Source organism: Lithobates pipiens, unplaced genomic scaffold (genome assembly GCF_037356315.1).
Source record: "Lithobates pipiens isolate NorthernLeopardFrog02 unplaced genomic scaffold, aLitPip1_a1.2 Scaffold_19, whole genome shotgun sequence".
NCBI classification, from domain to species: Eukaryota; Metazoa; Chordata; class Amphibia; order Anura; family Ranidae; genus Lithobates; species Lithobates pipiens.
In genome coordinates this window covers 91,466,027-91,484,416 of record NW_027507764.1, presented here as the reverse complement: position 1 = coordinate 91,484,416, position 18,390 = coordinate 91,466,027, and the positions used below count along the sequence as shown (strand labels likewise).

Here is an 18,390-nt window from a genome sequence, read left to right as displayed (position 1 = left end):
GAAGCTGTAAGGCTACACTGCCGGGTTCTCTTACCCGCAATGGTGTTGGCAGCACCTGACAGCTAATGGGAACATCAGCTGCGGTGCCGACATCCCTGGACTCCAGGACAGGTAAGTGTCCTAATATATTTAAATGTCAGCAGCTGCAGTATGTGTAGCTGCTGGCTTTTAATTTTTGCAGGGGGGAGCAGACCTCTGCTTTAATACCCAATTCATTTTATTCTGTACTGTGGGTTACATTTGCTGATGTGCTACATCTGACTTTTCTGTTTCTTTACATTCTAAATATATTGCAAATCATAATCTGAATGCATAGAAAAGGTACAAATGTTTTGAACTTTAACTCGGTTACCCGGAAGTTTTGTTATTAAAAATGACTGGTGTAAAAAAATGTACTTGGTTGGTATTTGACCAGAAGAAGTTGGTTTGCTAGCTTTATAATAAATACATGGAACTGCATTCTAAGATGAAGACTACGTAATAGACATAATGTAATGTCACTAAGATATAAATGTTACACCGGGCACCCGGTCATGGTTATCTGTAAATTTCATCACAGCAGCTTCGTTATGTGCTCTGTCTAAGCCATGTGTTGGGAGATTTTCCCATTCGGGTCAGTAGGGAGCACCTCTGATGTACACTCTGCACTAGAAGAGGACTAAATGACCTTTCCCCAATGTTCATCACTCCATTCTCTTTGAACTTCCACTTTCAATGTTTATGCTGTATTTTTTGATATTGGCAAAGCACGAGAGCTTCACACAATGGCATATAAGTCAAATAAGCTTATTAATTGATGTGGGTGTTATTTATTAATATGTGGTGCAATGTAAATGATCTTTATTTCACAATCTGTTATGTAATATTACTGGTTGCATTTGAAAATGGAGTCGGACTAGCAACTTTTGCAAGTCTGGTTTTGCCAATATCGAAACCTATTTATGCAAATTTTGTTAATTCATTTACATTTAATATAAGCTAAAGATCTCCAGTCAAACGTTAAAACCAATGTTTAGTTTCTCTTAAACTGTTTTGTAGTTCTTGATTATTACAATCAACATCTTGGTGGTAAACAAAAGGAAAAAAGGGCACTACTTTATACCCAAAGCAACCAGATCAGTACCATAGTGTTTCTAGCACACTATGGGGGAGTGGAAGGGTATGCCAATTGTAAAAATATAGTTCCTATAGAAGCTCATTCTTTGAAGTCTGCAGTCAAAACAGAAATGTAATCGTTTATATTTCAACCATTTGATCAAAGTGATGGTGACAGTCGATGACCTGTCTCCTTTAATCACTCAAAAATATTTTGGATTTATCTGTATTTTACTTCAAAGCTTTTTAATTATTATTATTGAATTATTTTCTAAAGCAGCACCACTCAGAATACATTTCTGTATTAATGTGGAACCAGGAAAGTTTAATCATCTTTTGGATCTTTAGTGCTGTTTGGTATCATAGCCCAGAAATCTCTCCCTGCCCAAGGCAGAGATGTTGCATGCCACGCCTGACTTTTTTGGCACAAGAGAGTTGGTGGTTAGTGCTAAAGATATGCCAAGTACTGAACTTTTCCCCACTCCACCTAAAAAGCAGAAATGTATTTCTCATAATGGTGCTCTTTAATGTTTACGAAAAATTGTAAAACTTACAATTTTGTACTGAGTTTTCACTTTGACTGGACTCTTTCTTCTTCTCTTGGCCAATGTGGGAAGGTGATAAGGGTGTGTAATTCTCCGAAAATTACTCTCCAGTAATTTGTAACCTTTCCTTCTGGTGTCTGTTCTCTTCTCTCCAGTTTTCTGTTTCTCCTGCTCCCGCGAGATCTGACTCTCCTGTATATGCAAACTTACAAGAACTGAAGATTTCTCAGTCCAATCTACCCCCACAGCCCAACACTGCCCCTGTCCAAATTACAGGGGAGTGGGAAACGCACAAAGATAGCACTGGACGTTTCTATTATTTTAATAAAGCTACACAAGAACGAACCTGGAAACCGCCACGCTGCACAAAAGAGCCAAGTAGGGGAGAGTCAGTGATTCAAGGCGATCATGAGGTAGGTTGACTTCTCATATGTCAAAGAATCACACGATCGATGGGTGAATGTGTTTATCAGAAACTTGGTATTCAAATAAGAACTGTCTGTCTTGCCCACAGCTAATTTGTGTTTAGCAGTTTTTCCCTGAGGTTTAAACTATGTCTAAAGACACAAATATATATATATATATATATATATATATATATATATATATATATATATATATATATATATATATATATATATATATAATTTTTTTTTTTTTTTTGTAGGGAAAGGTTAAAACCTTTGTCGTTTTTTATTTCTTTATTGTTTGGTGTGTGAATAAAATGACCTGCTGGACAGTCCCCATTGGAACAACTTGTAGTAATAGGTCGCGTTCAACTGGACCTGTCCTGTAATGTTGGAAGACATTTCATTGTCCATTTTAGGTATCTACTAAGTCTGAAGAAGCTTCTTGGTTGAATAATGAATCGTCCTAAAGACCGCAGAACAAGTGTAATTGAATGTGACTCACTACTGCTAGCTATGCCATGACCTGAATAAATCTTCCTACACATTTTCATTGAATGATTTCCTCTCTATTCCAATTTTTTTTAATTTCCCTCACTTTCATTCCTGCCTACAGTGGTCTCCAGGTCAGATAGAGAGGTTGGACCTCCCTATCTGGGGTACAAACTTTTAACTACCAACAGAGGCTCTAACCTCTTACCGCTGTGTTTAAAGCTAATAAAAAAAAAAAAAGTTGTATTTTTACTTTACTGTTAGTCATTACTGAAAGTTTTTTAAGGACTCGTGCACACTGGGCTTATGGCTTTGGGTAGGAACTTACATCTGGCTGTCTTATATAAAATCTCTTGTTCGTACACATGTATTATTTTGCTGTCTTTACATGTGTACAGCATTAGCATCCTTGGTTGCTAGGACACTATGGTGGGTCTTGCTACTTGGCGTCCTTGGTATCTAGTATGTCACAGGGTTTTCTTTAGTCTAGCGCCCTTGTTTATTAAGATGCAGGCAGCTTCTGCTGCATAGTGTCCTTGGTTACTAGCATGCAGGCTGCTCCTGCCCCCTAGGGTGCTTGGTTGCTAGGACATAGGCGTCTCATGCCACCTAGCATTCCTGTTTGTTGGGATGCAGATGGCTACTACTACCTGCTGTTCTTGTTTCCTGGGACACCGTTGGTTTTTTGCTGCGCAGCGTCCTTGGTAGCTAAAAAAAAAGATGGCTCCTGCAGCCTAACGTTGCTAGGGCGCAGGCATCTCCTGCCAACTAGCATTCTTGGTTGCTAGGATGAAGGGGTCTCTTGCCATCTGATGTTCTTGTTTACGTTTTTTTTTTTTTTTTTTCCTTTTTTTATACAGCTTTGTGTATGGATCCATATAATTTGTGCAAATCTACAAAAAAAAAAAAAAAAAAGTACACAGGATGGACCTGAATTGCATTTTCCGCCAGTGTGCATGAGCCCCTAATCAGTCTTATCAGTACTAGAAAAAGTATGCCCATTCCAGAATGCGCAAGGCTGGTCATATTATAAACAGTGCGTAATAAGTGTAAATGAGACTAGCAGTGGATGTTCCTGCTCTGTAGATAGGTAAGAGGGTGAGGTACTTGGGTGAGTATATTAATTACTTTACAAATCTATTAGCAGATGACACATTTCCTATATATGTACTTCTGCTGTCTTTTTAAACGGTTTGCGTTTTAAAAACTTTCATTATAAGAGTTACTCATGAATGAAATTCTTTCAAATAGGGGTTTTCTTGTGTGTACAAGTCCTAAAATTGTGAAGCATTTAGCTGATTCCGTCCTCTAGTTAGCTGTTGAGTCACCTGTGAGATCATTCTAGCTAATACGGTTGTTTAATCTGGTGTGGTCAAATGTGCTCGATAAATGAAACAAAGGAATACCTTGTACATACCTAGGATTAGTCTTTTAAAAAATCACATTGATCAACCTGCACCCATTGTGTTCCCTTAAAGGACCACTGAATATGATGCATTTATGCAGTTGTTGCACAATATATGAAGGATATGATGGCATCAGGAGATCGCCTGAAGAGTTTGAGTTATGCCAGCCATTACTGCTATAATCTTGGCTGGTTCAGCATGGACCAGCTGATATTCGAACCAACGTACGGGCAGGCTGATTGTACCCAAGTCAATCCATCGATTGACTTGGGTACAACCAGCATGGATTATTGCCAGTGGCTATAGCCATGGGAGGGATTCCCTCATCACCACAGACTGTGTTGGGGGAATGGAGCGATTTTCTTTCTTTCAACCCGTGGTTGCAGGAAAGAAAATTGCACCATCTGTGGCCTGCCTTGTAAACCCCAACAATTAACTTCTTTAATTTCCTCCATTTTCTTCTGAAGGATGCAGATAAGAGAAGTCCATGTTGGGCCCCTTTCACACTGGGGCGGTGCGGCCGTCGACGGTAAAGCGCCGCTATTTTTAGCGGCGCTTTACTGTTGTTTTAGCGGCGGTCCGCGGCCGCTAGCGGGCTGCTAGTGGGGTGGTTTTAACCCCAGCTAGCGGCCGAAAAAGGGTTAGAACCGCCTGCGGTATAGCCGCGCTGTCCCATTGATTTCAATGGGTAGGAGCGGTGAATACACCGCTCCTTTCACCGCTCCAAAGATGCGGCTAGCAGGACTTTTTTTACTGTTCTGCGAGCGCACTGCTCCAGTGTGAAAGCCCTCCGGCTTTCACACTGGAGTGAAAGGGGCCGGTTTTTTCAGGCGCTATTTTTAGGGTTTATAAGAGGGCTAATTTCTTCTCCTTTCAATGCTATTTTGCAATGCATACTGCAATAAAATAAATTAGCTGCAGTGTTATGATTGAGTAGGGTGTGTTCAGATGTCCATCAGTCATGTCATTGCACATCAGAGTGACCATTTCCAAACTGCCATTCAGGAACCCCCCAAAAATAAGATTTTTATACCTTTTTGTTTGTGACGCCATAGATTTCACGGGTTCATGCTGGGACCTGAACTTCTACACTAGTTGGGGGTGGGGTGTCACATCTTCAGCTCTGAGGGGTCCATGCTGGGACCTGTAGTCCTTCACTTTATGGGGTCACGTTGGCCGGTGTCAGGTTTTTTAGTTTGTTTTTGTGTTGTTTTTTTTTTTTTACACTTTAACCTTTGAGAGATCGGGTCTAAACGGACCCCTGACATCTCTCCTTTGAGACAGGGAAAGGGAATTGAGGACACAGATTCCCCAGTCCCTTTCTCTGCAGCCTCAGCTGCACTGAGGATGAATAGACAGGAGACTGTGGCTCCTCCCCATTTATAAACTGAAGCATCGTAAACACAGGTTACAATGCTCAGTTATGAATGGACAGTGTCGGTGATCACTGACTCAGTCCAGTCAGATAAGGAATGACCTGGTAAATGACATGTATACCAGCTCCTGACAGATCAGGGAGGGGAGGCTGGAGGACCAGGGGGTATGGGGGGGACCAGGAGGAGGGTGCGGACTGGAGGGGTACTCTGAGGAGGATGACACTGTGGGGAGGAAGGAGGACCTGGGGAGCTGGAGGAGGACACACGGGACAGTTAGGGGTGATCAGTGGGGGAGTTACCAGCATCGATCTCCCCAGTTTAGCCTTTCATTAAAGCAGCTAACAGCGGAGGGAGAAGAGGAGAAGCGGCTGTTTAGCTGCTTTATTGAAAGGCTATATGGGGGGGATCAGTGCTTGTAACTCCCCCTGCCACATCACCGATCATCTGTGAGGCTGCCCATCCCCCCGCTACACTAAGGACGCCTGGTCTGATACAACAGGTATCGGAGCGTTTGCACAAGTACTGATACTTGTGCAAATGCTTGGTATCGGCACCAATACCAGTATCGGTGCAACCCTAGCTTTAAGGCATAAAACCTTTTCATGTTCACATATGTTATTTTAACATTTATTTCAGATTTGATCAGGATGGATTTGATTTAAATCACTAGTAAAAAGGCTTGATTTAAGTCCATTTGATTTTAAATCAATACTTTCAAAGAGAAACGGTCATCTCTGTCCTGTAGCGGCTCGTCCTCTGACACGCTGTTTACTCGCCAACGGTCCCCATTTACTTTAATGGAATGGCTGGTGATGTGGAAGTCACACAAGGTGAGGGACGTGGCAGCAGCTGGTGAGTGGATGCCCACTAACAGGCGCTGCCATGATGGAACTCAAATGACAGGTGCTCTTAAGTGTAAGGACTTAATCTTGCTGAATATTTGCAAACAAAATTAAGGTTTCCTATTTAGAATAAGCTGTTGGGTTAGTAAAACTGATATATTTAACCGATTCAATCATACAGTTTGTAGTGTACATAGATGTGCAAAACAATGGGTTAAAGAAATATTCCTGAACTTTGCTTTATCTCATGGGTACTGTGAAATTGTATGAATGCATCAATGCAGTTCATGTTATCTCAGCATGCAGAGCTTGGATTCATTAAATGCGTTTACCAAAAATGTAAATATTGCATAATGTTCAGCCTCATGCTACATAAAAAAAGCTTAATTTCATGCTGAATAAACTAAATTATCAATGAATCTTGAAGCGAAAACTATCTTTTAGATAGATTTTTACTCCAAAAGCATTTTATTAAAATTTGATAAAAATCTAAATGGGATTTAAATAAAAATACAGATTATCTTTTTTTTTTTCTTAAATCCTTAAATTTTTATCCACCCTGGATCTGATGATCTTCTGTTGTCATACCATTAAGGGAATCATCCAGTGGGTTAGAAAATCCATATTATATATATTTTTTTGTTCTAAATGATTTGGCTTTGTCCTCCTTATAATTAGCCTAAAGTAGAAGTTTTAGGTGGGATTTTCTCATTTTTCTGATTTTCATGTCATCTTATCTGTTTGAAATCCTTATGCTGAAACTATTATCCTGTTCCGCCTTTCACTTTATAGCAGGAAGCAAAGGTGGAAAGCAATCACAGCTGTGCTGGCCATGGGAAGTGGTCTTAACATACCATCTATGAAGCCATCCTATAAGCATTTAGCATTTCAATCACATAGTCGATCGGTGATCAGTTTTCCTCATTTGCTTCCTAAATTTCTGATCTGATGAAGATGAGATGTGCAATCGTTTGGAACGCATCCTATCATGTGACAATCACTTTTTCTTTTTCAAATTTTTCTAACTCTTTCTAGCAACTTTCATCTGAAGAAAATTATCACAACACACTTGAAAACCAATCAGATATTCAATACGGTTCTCCTCCCAAGGGCTGGTCAGAAGAATTGGATCAGCATGGCCATACCTTCTTTATTAATGACCAAACCAGTGAGAAGGTAGATCTGTGATTCTCTTGCTTGCTTTTATTCTTTTTAGCATACTTCACTTGTTGCCTTTGTCCTGTTGATGCTATTCCTTCTCTGTTATTTCTCTACTACTAAAACTAAAGAGATTTTGATCTTGGCATAAAAATTATCTACCGTAGTGGAGGCCCTGAGCATAAATAATAATAAAAAAGTGACCAAATACTAGTCAGTCTATTGCTGGTCTCACACTATATTATTTCTCTCATTCAGCCCCACAAACTGAGTGAGAGAAATTGCTCTTCCTCCATTTCTAGATAATTTTTCATTCATAGAAGCTATGGTACAGCTGCTGTGAATGTAGGAGTTGGGCTGCAAAGGCGGGCATGGTCGGCACGCTTGATTGCAAATGACAAGTCCCTCAGCTCTATTAACTCATGCCGCACTGGAAGATTATGGCAGCGGGGGTGGGGGAGATTAAAGTTAAACTAAATTTGACCTTTAATCTTACCACACGCATTACTCTCTATACACTCTCCTTTTATATCTGGCAACAACTAAAGAGTGCAACTACTGGCTTGGCTGGATATAGATTGGATACTTTAAAGGGGTTGAAAAGGTTAGTGTTTTTTCACCTTAATACATCCCCCCCCCCCCGTTTTACTTACCTGAACCCCTGCATTCAGTCGCCAGGGTCGCGCTGTCATTCTCTAAACAGGCTCCTGGCTCTTTATTGGATAGATTGATAGAGGCGCAGCTATTGGCTCCCACTGCTGTCAATCAAATCCAGTGACGTGGGAGCGGGGCCGAGTCCTGCAGTCTGTGTCTATAGATGCAAATGCTGGACTCGGGAGCGTGCTCTCACGGTAACCCCCTCGGGGAAGTGCTTCTCTGACCAGGGGGACCCCAGAAGAGCTGCATAGTGGAGGTAAGTATGAAATGTTGTTGTTTTTTTTTTTTTTTTTTTTTTTTTTTTTTTAAAGCCTTTACAGTCACTTTAAGTACATCCTCATTACTCAGTTTTGCTAAATCTAAAGTTGATTATTCATTCAGATTGCAATATGTATATTGCGCCCCAGATAGGGACATTTAAAGTGGTAGTAAACCGCATAAAAAAATAAAATCGGACCATAATGTGTACCGCATACTTGCACATTATGACTTACCTGAAAACCAAAGCCCTCCAGTGGTGCACTGTGAGTGCTAAAGGCTCTTCCAGCTTCACCCGGTTTTCTTTTCAGGTTCACGGGCTTTGGTGATATGAATGGCCAAGCCTGGGATGACATCAGTCCCACGCATGCATGCAGGAGCCTCTGTATGGCATGGCTCTGAAGGAATGGCACAGGTGTGCTGTTCCTTTAGAGTGCATGCGCCGGTGACATCACCAGCTGCTTCTAAAGTAAATATCTACTAAATGGTACACGTTTAGGAGATATATACCGTACCTATAGGTAAGTCTTATTATAGGATTACCTGCAGGTAATAATCATACTTGGGAATTTACTCCCAATTTAAGCTGCTACTTGTGACTTCTATTCCAGATAGATGTTTTTTAAATAGGGGGCACAAACATAAAGTGGCCCATTAGTATTGCTCAAAAACAACAGTCTGCTGTGCCACAAATTCATCAGAACAAAGACTTATGCCGAAGTACACACGACCAGACTTTTCGATGGACTAGGTCTGACAATCTTCCCAACGGACTTTCGGCGGAGTTCCGACGGACTTTCCAAATGAATGGACTTCGCCACACACATTCACACCAAAGTCTGATGTATTCAAACGTGATGATGTACGACCGGACTAGAATAAGGAAGTTCATAGCCAGCACCCAATAGCTGCTCTAGCATTGTTTTTTGTCCGTCGGACTAGCATACACACAAACTGATTTCTCGATAGGAACTGGGTCTGGCGGAGTTCCGGCCGAAAAATTTGAAACATGTTCTATTTCTAAAGTCCGTCAGATTTTTGGACAGCAAAAGTCTAATGGAGCCCACACATGATTGAATTGTCCGACGGATTCGTTCTGTCAGACCTTTGCTGTCAAAGTCCGGTCGTGTGTACACGGCATAATAGTCAAAAAACCATGTGTATGTTTCCAATCCACCAAGTAAAAGGAATCATTGGACCCCATACAGTTCAAGTAGTGAGTGTGCATGCTCTCATAAAATAAGCCTGATCCAGTGGGAATCCTGCTGTTATTTAGTTGTATTATGGACCAGGAATATAATGAACAAAGTTCATGCCCACTGTGATGATGTCAGAAATCTTATAAAGGTAGTAGTATACTATAGAAGGACATATTGAGTACAATGCTTACTAGTTTTTTTTGTTTTTTTTTACTGCCCTATGATCCCCTACACACCCTCTGCAGCTAAATAAAAGTTTAATTCTTGTTCTGTTCAATATATTTGCTAACCAAAGTTGGGGAGGTCAGCAAAAATGACATGCACATCGCTGCCCACAAAAGAGTGGGTTTAATTCGCTGATACATTATGGCAGTTGGTATGAAATTCTAGTTTTTAAAAATGCCTTATGCTAGTTTACTAGAAATTAGAATTTCAATTTGATTCCTAGCTCAGTGTTTTTACTTTTGTTCCTTTTTACAATATATTGAATATTAAATCTAAAAAAACAGCTGCTATCCCTATGTGCAGCAGGTTATCCAGATTAAATTAAATGTCATTTTAGTTTTCCTAACTAGCTTTTTTTATTACAGTGGATAAAACACGTGGATGAGCAAGGGAGGCCATATTACTACAGTGCAGATGGGTCACGCTCTGAGTGGGAGCTGCCAAAGGTAATATAAGCAATGAGCTTTTCCTTGAACAGCTAATATATTGTCATGCTATCAGTGGTGGCTCTAGATTTTAAACTTGGGCCATAAGTCCTATCTGAATAAGTGACTGCTATTTTACTAAAGCACATAAACATCTAAGATGGCTTTTTTTCATAAAACCCTCTTTTCCTCATTTTCATGCCCCTGATCTCCTTCAGCCTCATTACACACTTTGTCTACATTCATTCGCTCTTGGGTTAATTGCAAATCCATTGCTTTGCACCAGATTCCTGATGGTGACAATGGTGGCTGATGCCTGTGCAGTGTTGTGTTGGCATAACGACATGAGTCTTACCCACAGGTGCAGTACTGAAAATCAATGAACAGAGGGTGCATCAGCCCAGCAGATTACCTTAAAGCTGAACTCCAGGAAACCCCCCCCCCCTCCCCAAACAGCATGGGGCCACCACACTGCATGGGTTAACTGCTTTTCTTTTTGTCTAGGGGGTCAGAGAGCTGAGATATATAATTATATAATTAATTATTATTATTATAATAATTTTCCAATCCACCCAGTACAAGAACGGTCCCTTTGGGTCCTGCCCCCCTGCAGTATTGTGCAATGGACTGTTCCTGACATCACGCTCATAGACCGGCTCTGGACGTGAAGATGTCAGGAACAGTCCACCAGTGTCCCTAGGTAAGTGCTGATTTATCAGGTCAGTATAGGCTTTGTGTTCATCCCTAAGAAAACGAGCAGTTATAACACATGCAGCATAGGCACAGCCCTGCTGAACATTTTATTAAAGTGTATGTAAAGGTCCCCCGCTCCCTGCTCACTGGCTGTGAATGTCAGCAGTGGGAGCCAATGGCTTCCACTGCTGTGTCTCAGCCAATGAGGAGGGAAAAACCCAGGGGAGCTCTTAGCACATCGATGGATCAGGCTCAGGTGATTATTGTGGGGGGAGCTGCACACGGGTTTTTTACTTTCATGCATTTAGAACCACATGGGAATGCAAAAATAGGTAGTACATGTTACCCTCATACCTGCATTGCATTTCTTTCTTTCCCCAGTCCTTTAGTTTTTGCAGAATAGTCTTTTGAAGTGTCCAGAATACATTTCTAACAGTTCTTTCTCCGTTCAAAAGTTTGCCGGGGGTGGAAACCTCTCCACAATCCAGCCCCTCCTTCACTCCCTCCCTCAGAAGGACATGTGGGTGTGTTTGGTGATGAGGTGCACAACCGGGTTGCTATCTAGAATGAGCACGTTCTTCACGTGCCTCTGTTTCCATGGCAGCATGTCCCCAGCTAAAACCCGGAAGCAGAGACCGTGATACAAATAGTGAAGTCCTCACCTTTCCCTGGCTGTTATCTGCAAGCTCTCCTCTGAGAGACTCCCAACGCCTCTCTCCTGGGCTTCCTTCCTGTGTCCTCCGAATTCCCTGCCTCCTCTCCCCTCACTCATTCAAAGTCTGTATCAACATCTCGTCCAGCTGATTGGGGGAGAGTCACTTCTTCTAATGTCCAGAAATTAACAAGGGTAAGTTCTCTACACATAGCACTGTGTTATATCAGAAGAGGAGACATGGTGAGGAGCAGGGCACGGCGGCAGATTCAAAGGAACTTGCTGGCACGTCCATTTGCCTTTCCGTGCCATTCTGCCGACGTACGTTGTTGTGCGCTGGTAGGGAAGCAGTTAATTAGCTGATTGGGACATTTTGAGGCTAGAATATTGCACCTTTTCACAATATTCTAATTTTCTGAGATTGTGGATTTGGAGGTTTTCATGAGCTGTAAAGCCATAATCATCACAATTGTGACAGATCACGGCTTGAATTCTTGCTTTGCATGTAATGAGTCTCTCGTATATTTCACCTTTTAAGTTGCATTAGTGAAATAAATGAACTTTTGCACGATATTCTAATTTTTCGAGTATCACCTGTAGAATAGATGTAAGCAAAAAAAAGGAAACCCGTACTTTTTAAAAGTAAATATTATACTAACAAACAAATGATGTTGACAAGCCCGTGAATGTATTAAAAGGCATATAGATACCAGATCTGCAACATTTCATTTATCAGCACCATCCAGGTCCAATCTTACTGGCGTGTTTAAGGGGTTAACCCCTTTTAATCAGAGAAAAAAAAACACCTATGGTCTTAGTCACAGGTGCATGTGACAGGGTGACAATGCAGGAGAAGTACCTTCTTTTATTTTTTTTTATTATTAAAGCTGCAGATTCCCCCGGTCAAAAAGAAAGAACTGGAAAACACTTTTAAAAGATTACATGAACATGTTAAAGCTTATGTGAGATTCTTGTTGTTGAGTTTAGATGTACTTTAAGACCCCTTTCACACTGAGGCACTTTTCAGGCGCTACAGCGCTAAAAATAGCACATGCAACGCGCCCTTAAAGAGCCGCTCCTGTCTCTACAATGTGAAAGGCCAAGGGCTTTCACGCTAGAGTGGTGCACTTGCAGGATGCTAAAAACAAATTCCTGCTAGCAGCATCTTTGGAGTGGTGAAGAAGCCATGTGTATACCGCTCCTGCCCATTGAAAGAAATGGGCAGCGCGGCTATACCGTTTTGCGGGTGGTTTTAACTCTCTCGGTTGGTTTCAACCCTTTCTTGGCCGCTAGCGGGGTAAAAGCGCCCCGCTAGCGGCTGAATAGCGCAGCGAATTTGACGGTTTACTGCTGGCGCACCCACCGCCCCAGTGTGAAAGGGGCCGAAGTGTCGGTTCACACCAGCACGATGCAGGAACCAGCGCAATTCCAGTCCTGATTCCCGCATTGCATAGAACTCACATGCAGTTCACACTGCCCTATGCGAACCGCTGCGAGTGTCAATAGAAAGTTAACGACCCGCTAGTGTGTAGTTTCATTTCACAGTGTTTCAACTGGTGATCAACTTTATTGGCCCAGTACAACAGAGAATGCTCCACCCAGCTCTTCCTTTTGATGCATTACCCCTCCCCCTGCCCAGTTCTTCAGTTAATGTTGTAATAAACTCTCAACCGAAAATTATATATATTGGAGCTTGCCAATCATTATATGTAGTGGGTGCATTCGTTTTTCTTTTTTTTAGGCTTTTTTTCTCCTTTGTTTTCACGTGCTGATCTGGCAAGCGATGCATCTCCTTGTTAGAGTGCCTACACTGGATGAAGAAGCAACAGAGACCCCTTTGAACAGCAGCATTGTCAGTCAGGGGAGCCAAGAGTGTTGGATAAAGTAGCAGATTTGGATAAAGTAACAATTTGACACCAAACTCCAGCTAGCATTTAAAGCAAGTGTTTGTGTGTTGGAAGTGTAGTGTAGTGCAGTTTCATTACAAAGCAATTACTTTAAATGGGAGCTGGAAGGTCAAACTGGTGAGCAGCTGTTCTTTACCAAGACAGATTTACTAAGGGCCGTTCACACCTGCTTGAGGCTGGGTTCACACTGCTGCGGTTTAGGAGATCGGATGTGATTCGCACCGCACTGCAGTGCAGATCACATGCGATCTCTGTGCGATGCGATTTCAGCCATACAGATAGTATGGCTGAATTCGCATCACATCCGGCCCAAACTCGCACAGGACCCTTTTTGTGGTTTGCAGCAGAATCGGATCGCATGGGTGTTCACACCAGCGATCCGATTCCTGTCCGAGTTTGCAGATCGCACTGCGATATGCAAACTGATTTGGGGGTGTCATTAACTTTTCACTGACTCTCCCAGCAGTTCGCATAGGGCAGTGTGAACTGCCGCCGGGGAGGCATGCGATGCGGGAATCCGCAGAGGATTTGCAGTGTTCCCGCATCGCAGCATGTGTGAACCCAGCCTTAAGCTTGTAGCTCTAAAGTGCTCAACAAGCCAAATCCCATTCATTTCACTGGCCCCTGTTCACATCTTTGCGTTCTGTCGACTGTAGCTCAAGAGTACATGAGCTTCTTTTTTGGCAGATTACATGCATTTCTTTAAGCCCCAATGGACTTCGATAGAAATCTATAAAAAGCTTAAAAAAGAAATGCCTGGAAAATGCCAGTAAAATGATAGGTTCAGGTGTGAATGGAGCCTAAAGCAGAAATACAAATCAAATACAAATTCAGATCATTTGGCAGATAAAAAAAATAAATTGTATGTACAGCATTTCATCTTCATCTTCTATCTGCAATAGCTGATTGCTTATCTGCTTTTCTTTTCTTGTTTTATTAGTACAACTCCTTGGCACCTCCTCATCCAAGAGAAATCACTAAAAGTCGGAGTCTTGATAGAAAGTTCCAGGATCCGATCATTTTAACAAAGTGGCGACACAGCACATATCTACTGGAGGCCAATGATAAGGTAACTGTCTGTGTCACTGTTTACTAGACAAGCGTGACATACTGACAGTTCAGCAGTTCTGAGCAGACGCTGAATAAACATGAAGGCTCTATCCTCTGTTCAGCTGCAAACTCTGTTCTGTTATCGCTGCATAAATCACCTGCCAAGGCTGTCCTAAGATGAAATGAGCCTTTATCATGCTGAATGAGTAGTGTTGAACTAAATCTGTAGCGGTAATTTGCAATCATTGTTTTCAGATTTCGCAGTGTGCTCTAGCGTCAAGGCAGAAGACGTCAGTGGAATTAATGAGTACATTTTGTATTTTACAGTTACTGATCAAGCAAAAGCGTAATTCCACAGAGTGTTATATGCCTATCCCTGGTTTTTTGACTCTCACAGAAAAAGTTAGTATTTTGAGTCTGGTCTGTGCTTGCTTGCCAACACACATCCACATTCCGAGGATTCTTCAGATCTGTGAATTTCCTTGTTTGCCTGCTGTGTACTGACAGAAAGAAAAGTGCTGTGGACTTGCAATAAAAATGTTTCTCTAGGTTTACTATACCAGTTATAGCAGTTAATACATACTGTGGCTATCATGAGCGTTAGATTCCTTTCCCTGTGTCGTGCACATTTAGCTAGTAGTAGCTAGTCACATCCAACTGGGCATGCTCTGTAATGTTGAAGATATTTCATAGCTTTCCAAGCCACTTCTTCAGTTTCAGTGCGTTTTAAGACGATACCGCAGCATTCCTAGTCGCATCTTAAAGGCTAAGTTCAACTTAAATAAATAAATGCACATTTTAGTAAAAGTAAAAAAAAGAAGTAAAAAAAGTGAATTGATTTTTTTTTTCTATAGTTGCAACCACAATAAGCATATTGTCGGTGCAATCTCGGGATCCTGCAGACGGTCAGTATAGCGGTCTGCCCATACCTCCGATACAGGCAGGCAGTTACTGAAGTCCAGGATGATCAACAAACTATGAGGACGCTCACAAATGCCCTCACAGTTCATTAAGATCTACAAACAATCACCTGCAATGGTAGTGACTGAATGAATGACTAAACCATGTGGGCGGGGCCAGCACGGCCACATGATTTCCAAATTGTGACAGCGGGTGCCTGGAGAAGGTCTCTCCCGCCTGCTATCACAGGGGGAGGGGGGGGGGTGGATACTGTACATGTTACACCCTGAATACGGATGCAACATGTTCAGAAAGGTGAACTTCTCCTTTTTAAAACACCTTAATCCAATCACCATGGAAATTGTAGATGTTAATTGTCCCAGAACAGGATAGAAGGTGTGAAAGTTGTAGAATCATTTTGTTCTAGTTAAATAATTTCATTGTTGGTGTCAGGAAGTTTGCATGGTGTTTGTGCCCCAATTTATGTGATTAAATATTTGGCAAGAAATATAACCTTGATAGATGAAAAGCAAAATAAAATAAAAGGTCTGCGGTCACCAGTGATACACCTCCATCCCTATATACGGTACATATACAAAAAAAAGGGGGAGAGTCGCCTAGGACTTTAAATGAGGTGGTGATAGATAAGAACCTTCAGACTTGTGCTCCTTTTTATTTTTCTCCACGTTTGCATGCAAACCAAGCAGTCCAGATGTGACGGGGTTTAGGGATGAGCAATAGCAGTGCCAGAGGTGCATGTTCACGTGCAGTTCAGCAATAATTGTTTTTTTTTTTTTAAACCGATTGCCGATCGCTTCACGCTGATATACGTCGGCAGAAGGGCTAGTACAGGCAAACGGATGTACTTGTATGTTGTTCTTTAAGAGGTTGCCTATGGGCGCGCGCCGCCGGCGCCAAGATCCGTGAGTTGGGTCGCGGGTCCCGCCGACTCCATCGCTGTGGAGATGCCCACGATCGTCTCGCGGAGAGGAAGAATGGAGAGATGCTAATGTAAACAAGCATCTCCCCGTTCTGCCTAGTGACAGTGTCACTGATCTCTCCTCCCTGTGATCGGGCGCAGAGATAAGTGACATTCCACACGTAGCCACGCCCCCCCCCATAGTTAGAAACACTCCCCAGGATACACTTAACCTACACTGGCCCCCTAGTGGTTAACCCCTTCACTGCCAGTGTCATTTACACAGAAATCAGTGCATTTGTATAGCACTGATTACTGTATAAATGACAATGGTCCCAAAAATGTCCGATGTGTCCGCCATAATGTTGCAGGCATGATAAAAATTGCTGATCGCCACCATTACTAGTAAAAAAAAAAAAAAAATGATTAATGCCATAAAACTATTTTGTAAAAATAGGAAAACACTATAAATTTTGTGCAAACCAATCAATAAACACTTATTGCGATATTTTTGGTAAAAATAAAATAAAAAAGTAGAAGAATACGTATCGGCCTAAACTGAGAAGTTTTTTTAATACACTTTCGGGGGATATTTATAGCAAAATGTAAAAAATAATGCCGCAGGGATGATCAAATACCACCAAAAGAAAGCTCTATTTGTGTGGAAAAAAGGACGTCGATATTGTTTGGGAGCCACGTCGCACGATCATGTAATTGTCAGTTAAAGCAACGCAGTGCTGAATCGCAAGTGCTCTGGCCAGGAAGGGGGTAAAGTCTTCCGTGGCTGAAGTGGTTAAAGAAGATGGCACGTTTGTTATCCTGACACTGGCAGCAGCATGTTGCTTCTAAAAAGTGTGTATAGTTATTAGAATACAACAATAGCTAGGTGTTTTCTCCTTTCTGAAAGAGATATGCCTACTTTTCTTACCTCTCCCTTGGCTACTTTCTGTAGTTGTGAGGGTGGTGGAGAAGGTTTGTGGTTTGTCGAAAAGCTCCAATGCACACTATATGCACAGGCACTTTTCTAGGAGTTTTAGCCAAAGAAGCCATTTACTTTTTTGCTTAAAATAGAAAACCTCTTTAAAGCAGAACTCCAGTCAAGCTCAGCAAGGACAGATTGAGTTATTGAATTTACTTATTTTTTTTATCCAAAGCCAGAAACAAAAATGATTGGTCCATAAACTATCCCAGGGAAATTGTTTTGCTGTGTCTGTTTGGTCAGTTCCAAAATATACATTTTGATCATGCCAGGAGACTTGTGAGTGAATAACTTAACCTAAGATCTCATATTTACACTAAAATGCAATAAAAAAAAAATGTTGCCATTTAAAAAAATAAAATGGCCCTTTAAGAGCTATGGGTGTTTTGACGTCGCTTCCGCCCTGCAATGATATGGAGACGGGTGGCGGCCATCTTCCCCTCTCTCGTCTCCATGTCAGACTAGAAAAAAAATCTGTTTGCCTCCACCGCTGCCGACAGCTCCGGTAAGCGTCGGAGCGCACCGGAGACGGTGGGTGTGGGGGGGGGGGGGGATGGGTCCCTCTCACTCCGCTGATTTAAAATGATTTTGTGGTGAATCTGCTGCAGAGACCACTTTTATATTTTGAAGCGGACAGCCCGCTGAAGATGAGGCTACCGGGGTTATAGCAGCTAGCTGCTGCCTTAATGATATTCTTCTTCAAAATACGGAAGTATAACGATGGTGGGCAGTCCGGAAGTGGTTAAAAACCATATAAAATGGGTATAGAAAAGAATCGTCCCCTTTAAAATAATTACATTTTGTTGCTTTGCGGCCTGAATTGAACACAGTTTTCATTTTATCTAGCTGTATTTACTAGTGCAATGTGTAACAATGTGCAAGTGCAATATGTAACAGTAGTGAAAGATCCAATGCCAACATGTCAGAAAAGAATGTAAAATATTCAAAAACAGAATCACAGAGTTGGGAAAAGGATCACCCCTCTCCTAAAAATTACTTGTCAACTCAATCAGGTATGGCTTATCGCCTTCTGAATGGCACACACAGCCATTTGACTTTCAACTGTGATCAGCTGTGGTCATTTTGATTAGCTCAGCATGAAAAGAGCTTTTCTGGAGCATTTCAGTCCCTGATAGTGCAACTAAAGCAAACAATCAACTATGTGTGGCAAGGTGCTCTCAAAAGGCGTTATCAATGCCAAAAAG

The 18,390-nt window shown here is 41.8% G+C and overlaps 1 protein-coding gene across 10 annotated transcripts in view; it reads left to right on the top strand.

The window, feature by feature from the left end:
* Nucleotides 1-18,390, top strand: part of ARHGAP12 (Rho GTPase activating protein 12) — a 175,089-nt gene that overhangs the window by 104,936 nt on the left and 51,763 nt on the right. For 2 of the 10 annotated variants that reach the window (XM_077491067.1, XM_077491068.1), the window contains exons 3-7: nt 1,796-2,053; nt 7,199-7,339; nt 10,026-10,106; nt 14,278-14,406; nt 14,715-14,789. In XM_077491067.1, the coding sequence (XP_077347193.1) occupies nt 1,796-2,053; nt 7,199-7,339; nt 10,026-10,106; nt 14,278-14,406; nt 14,715-14,789 (684 nt within the window). The remainder of the gene's footprint in view (nt 1-1,795; nt 2,054-7,198; nt 7,340-10,025; nt 10,107-14,277; nt 14,407-14,714; nt 14,790-18,390) is intronic. The other 8 variants (XM_077491073.1, XM_077491070.1, XM_077491069.1 and 5 more) reach the window with 8 other exon arrangements.